The sequence below is a fragment of the Silurus meridionalis genome, chromosome 19 (assembly GCF_014805685.1).
Source record: "Silurus meridionalis isolate SWU-2019-XX chromosome 19, ASM1480568v1, whole genome shotgun sequence".
Classification (NCBI taxonomy): Eukaryota; Metazoa; Chordata; class Actinopteri; order Siluriformes; family Siluridae; genus Silurus; species Silurus meridionalis.
The window spans coordinates 18,426,773-18,431,772 of NC_060902.1; the positions used below are offsets into that span (position 1 = coordinate 18,426,773).

The 5,000-nt window shown below is 50.9% G+C and overlaps 2 protein-coding genes across 2 annotated transcripts in view; both read left to right on the forward strand.

Annotated features, from left to right (window-relative positions):
* The window catches only part of med20 (mediator complex subunit 20), a 1,786-nt gene extending 1,631 nt beyond the window's left edge, over positions 1 to 155 (forward strand). The window contains exon 4 of the mRNA XM_046874618.1: positions 1 to 155. This exon is cut by the window's left edge and continues 278 nt beyond it. The gene's annotated coding sequence lies outside the window, so the exon portion shown is untranslated.
* Positions 156 to 303: 148 nt separating this feature from the next.
* The window catches only part of usp49 (ubiquitin specific peptidase 49), a 4,865-nt gene continuing 168 nt past the window's right edge, over positions 304 to 5,000 (forward strand). Inside the window, exons 1-8 of the mRNA XM_046874610.1 lie at positions 304 to 1,708; positions 1,803 to 1,947; positions 2,048 to 3,083; positions 3,182 to 3,496; positions 3,895 to 4,096; positions 4,194 to 4,302; positions 4,486 to 4,676; positions 4,773 to 5,000. The exon at positions 4,773 to 5,000 is cut by the window's right edge and continues 168 nt beyond it. Of these exons, the coding sequence (XP_046730566.1) occupies positions 2,115 to 3,083; positions 3,182 to 3,496; positions 3,895 to 4,096; positions 4,194 to 4,302; positions 4,486 to 4,676; positions 4,773 to 4,876 (1,890 nt within the window). The 5' untranslated portion in view covers positions 304 to 1,708; positions 1,803 to 1,947; positions 2,048 to 2,114 and the 3' untranslated portion in view covers positions 4,877 to 5,000. The remainder of the gene's footprint in view (positions 1,709 to 1,802; positions 1,948 to 2,047; positions 3,084 to 3,181; positions 3,497 to 3,894; positions 4,097 to 4,193; positions 4,303 to 4,485; positions 4,677 to 4,772) is intronic.

Sequence of the window (5,000 nt, forward strand, 5' to 3'; positions counted from 1 at the left end):
AGGCTGGAAAGAAGAAACCACACACACAACCACCCTGCAGTGGAACAGAAGTCTTTCAGCTGTAGATCAGGAACAGGAGCTGGTGTGTCAGCTGTGTATATTCTTCACTTGTTAAAGACTGAATGTGCTGAAATAAAGGACACAGTGGAATCACAGCAGTAATCTTGTCATTTATTATATAAAGTATAAAATACAATGCAATGGAGAGTCACTTTTACCATCCCGATCCTTTTCCTATAAAATCATTATACCAAGTTAGTTTCTGTGCTCTGTAGTTTCTGTATAGTGAATCAGACAAAAATATGCATGTTACATCGTATTACTGAGAAACTGCAGGAAGACTGTTATGAACAGACCTCAGACTGTTCCACTGCTGTCACTATAAATAATAAAGTAGATAAATAAAATTAACCTTCGGACCAATCACAGTCCAGAACTCATGGATTGTATAAGACACATGTTATCATAATTATAATTATTACTGTTTACAGCATGTACATACGCATACACAAGGTAATATGCAGCATGTAATAGGATTATTCTATATTCCTGTGTGTGTTCATAGTGAATGATGTGTTCAGTCTAACGGTACACTGGTGTCATCACACCGGACAGGAGAAACGCTTCTTAGCCCCGCCTCTGCGTTCCGACGTCAATGACGCCCGCCTTGTGTGATTGACGTGTTCAAGAGCCAATAAGGATCCAGGCTTACTGTGCTCAAGACCAATCAGAAAAGAGACAGCCGAAAACTGAGTTCCAAACGACCCCCCATTGGACGTCTAGTGCACTATATAGAAGACCGGACAGCCGTTGCTGGGGCTAGACTATGTAGTGCACTGTGTAGGGAGCAGCAGGCCGTTTGAGACACAGCCTCTGATTCTGTCCGGATCCGGGGTTCGGTTGAACCCAAAAAAGCCCCTGGGTTGGTGACAGCTAGCGTGCGGAAGATGCTGAGGGTAAACAGAGAGGGGCAGAAGGGTGAGGGGGATGAGGGCTGATTCCTGCTCTGTCGGATCCGAAGGGTTTTCCTGCAGGAACATGGCGAGTGTTTAAACTTCACCTTCTCGGTCTGGTGCTGGTTCATGTGGCGGAGCCCGGACTGCACTCCGAGCTCCCGGTGTGTGTGAGTGTGAGAGAGAAGAGTTGTATTTGGACCAGACCGTGTGTGGGGTTAATGAGGAGTAAAGCCCGGGGCTGTGTGGAGGATCTGCTCCCGCACTAACTCCGTACACTGAAGTTTCTCACAGCGCTTCTGCTCCACACTCGGTCTCAGCAGCGCTCTTTGTTCTGAGGGAACTACTGAACATGCTAGGCTAGCTCACTAGCTTAGCTTACTTAGCATTAGCGTTAGCCTACCGGCACCCGGCTCGCTAACTTCTCTCCCTCCCTCTCTCTCTCGCTCAGTTAGGTTTGGCGCGTCTTTACAGAATAATACCTGTGTGTGTGTGTGTGTGTGTGTGTGTGTGTGTGAGACAGTCCGAGGTACTTTTCTGAACACTTGGTGGGAGCTGAGTGGCAACAGAACGCCTCTTACAGGATTCTATACATGTTGGTCAGAGAGAGGAAGCGAGAAGTCTCGCGATATTTCAGCTGCTCCCGGGAATTCAGTTTAAATTTTTTTTTTACTCCACTGCACCGTGGCAGTCGCGGACCGGAAGCACCTGTGTTGTACCGGAAATCAGACTGTGGCGCTAGTTTTTGTGGAAAGGTGAGAGGGAATGGGAGTTAATGATGGCATGATATGTTGCTGATTCAGAGTTATATGAGCTCCAGGCTGAACAGCACACCATTTACCTTCTCAGTGATCACGCTCCTGTCCCGTGTGAAGACCCAGGCGAGGACCGGACCCTCGGCGCCGCTCGGTGATTGTCCGGTGAGGAGATCTGGGCCGTGAGGTTGTGATGCCCTGCACACGCTCCATCAGTCCTTAATGAGTCCACTTTTATGGTGAGTCACACAGCTTCTGTCCCTGTTTCATACTATTATTATTATTACTATAAACTGTAAACGTGTGTGTGTGTGTGTGTGTGCGTGTTTTCCCCCTCAGAGCCGGATACGTCATGTCGCTGTGCTGTGGCTCCTGACTCTTGAGGGCTGATGAGTGTTTTGGAGCGATGGATCGCTGCAAGCACGTGGTCCGTCTCCGTTTGGGACAAGACCACTCCATCTTGAACCCTCAGAAATGGCACTGTGTGGACTGCAACACCACAGAGTCCGTGTGGGCGTGTCTGAAATGTTCGCACGTGGCTTGCGGTCGCTACATGGACGAGCACTCGCTGCAGCACTACCACGAGACACAGCATCCACTCGCCATGGAGGTGCGAGATCTGGACGTGTTCTGCTTCGTGTGTGGGGATTACGTCCTGAACGACAACGCAGAGGGGGACCTAAAGCTCCTGCGGGGGGCGCTGTCCACTGTGCGGGATGCCGGGCGGCGCTCCATGCGTTCCGCGTCGTCGATGTCGAGTGGCGAGGGGGCGGGGCTCGTGCAGGTGGCGTTGAGGCACCGGCGGCACGTTTTGCTGGCGAACGCGTTCCGGCGCTGGAGGACGCGGCAACAAGAGGAGCAGAAAAAACAGCAACGGGAGAAGGAGGAGCTTCGGAGGCAACGTAAAGAAATGAAGAAGAGGATCATGGGCGATGATGGAAACGCACCGCCGAGGAAAAGCGCACGCCTCCTGACGCAGGCGCCCCGGCCCCTCATCGCACTGATCCCCAGGAAATTCCGCGACCCGCCCGAGAAAGCGCCACTTCCCAGTAAGACTTTGTCGAAGAATTCCAGGAAGGCGCTCTGTACTGTGAAATCGGGCGTAGCGAGAAAGCGGCCCACGCCATCTTACCTGTTAGCACGCCGCAGACGATTAGCGCCGGGCGTCACGGGACTGCGTAACCTAGGCAACACGTGCTACATGAACTCGATCCTGCAGGTGCTGAGCCACTTGCGGAAATTCAGGGAGTGTTTCCTTGCGCTGGATCTGTGTGAGACGGAGCAGCTGCTGCTCGCCAAAACACAAGGCATGATGGGAGCAGATAAACCGGTGCAGCCCAAAGACTCTGGCTCTCCCTCGCTATCCGGCCAGCAGGTGATTTTATCTTGAATGTTTCTGTGCTTTGGGCAGTGTGTATATCTGAGAGGGAGCAGCGTGTTGAGTAGCAGGTGGTGTTGTGATTGTGCTTGCAGGTGTCTCTGTGTCAGGAGCTGCACACTTTGTTCAGGGTGATGTGGTCGGGTCGCTGGACGCTCGTGTCTCCGTTCGCCATGCTGCACTCCGTGTGGAACGTCATCCCGGCGTTCCGTGGCTGCGACCAGCAGGACGCGCAGGAGTTTCTGTGTGAGCTGCTGGATAAGGTGCAGCAGGAGCTGGAGGCCGACGGCGGCTACGGCAAACGTCAACACACGCGCACACGCATAGTCATCCCCATCACACAGAGGAAACTCTCCAAACAGGTGCTCAAAGTCCTCAACACCATTTTCCACGGCCAGCTGCTCAGCCAGGTCAGTCCTGCACACACACACACACACACACCCACCCACACCCCTATAGAGTAATGACTTTAATACGCAGTGTGGTTGGTCAGAAGTCCAGTCAGAAGCTTATTGTGTTCCCCCAGTGGTTTGTTTCTTGCCTATAATGAGATCAGGTTTCTTCTGAACACTACAGTGGGAGTCGTGTAGGTCTGTACGTTCACCAATATTTCAGTCTGACTGGAGGCTGAAGCTGTAATTAAAACCAATATTAGTAAACACCTCCAACTCTGTGTTCACACACTCCTCCTATAGTCCAGGTGTGTCCATGGTCAGTCCTGATGAGAACTCGTGCATTTACATTAACAAATATGCAGACAAGTTAAAGATTTGTGTGTGTGTGTGTGTGTGTGTGTGTGTGTGTCTAGGTGACGTGTCTGTCGTGTAAGCGGAAGTCGAACACAGTGGAGCCGTTCTGGGATTTATCCCTGGAGTTTCCTGAGCGTTATCACAGTGTGGTGAAGCTGAGCCAGGCGTCCTCTCAGAGCTGCTCTCTCACAGAGATGCTGAGCAAATTCACTGAGACCGAGGCTCTGGAGGGACGCATTTACAACTGTAACTACTGCAACAGTGAGCGCGCGCGTGCACACACACACACACACACCCTATACACAATGTGTGTATATATAACCAGTTAACTGTGTGTGTGTGTGTGTGTGTGTGTCAGGAAAAAGACGCAAGTCGTCCCACAAACCACTAGCCCTGTCCGAGGCCTGCAAACAGCTGCTGATTTATCGTTTACCTCAGGTGCTGCGGCTTCACCTTAAACGCTTCCGGTACATTTCTCTTTCTCTCTCTCACACACACACACACACACACACACACACACACACTGTTGTTGTCACTTTTGTCCCTCTTCACACAATCATTATTCTTCATTAAACATGGCTGTGATTGGGTGTTCTGGCCCATGGTATGTAATTGCATGTGTGTGTGTGTGTGTGTGTGTGTGTGTGTAGCTGGTCAGGTCGGAACCATAGGGAGAAAATCGGCGTTCACGTGGCGTTTGATCAGGTTCTGAACATAGAGCCATACTGCTGTTCTGATGCATCACAAGTCTTCATCTACGACCTCTCTGCTGTAGTGATGCATCATGGGAAAGGCTTCGGCTCAGGACACTACACTGCCTACTGTTACAACACAGAGGGGGGTACGTGTGGGGCAATAAAATATTCACAATAATATACATCACATTCATCCCTACAGTGTCTCTAATGTGTGTGTGTGTGTGTGTGTGCGTGCGCAGGTTTCTGGGTCCACTGTAACGACTCGGAGATGAACGTGTGTAGCGTTGAGGAGGTCTGCAGTACTCAGGCGTACATCCTGTTCTACACACAACGATCATCTTAGAGACTCAACAAACACACACCTGTGTGTAGTACTGACTTAACACCCCAACCTGTGTGTGTGTGTGCGCTTAGAAACAGGCCTTAGTTCCCTCAGTGTGTGTGTGTGTGTGTGTGTGTGTGTGTGT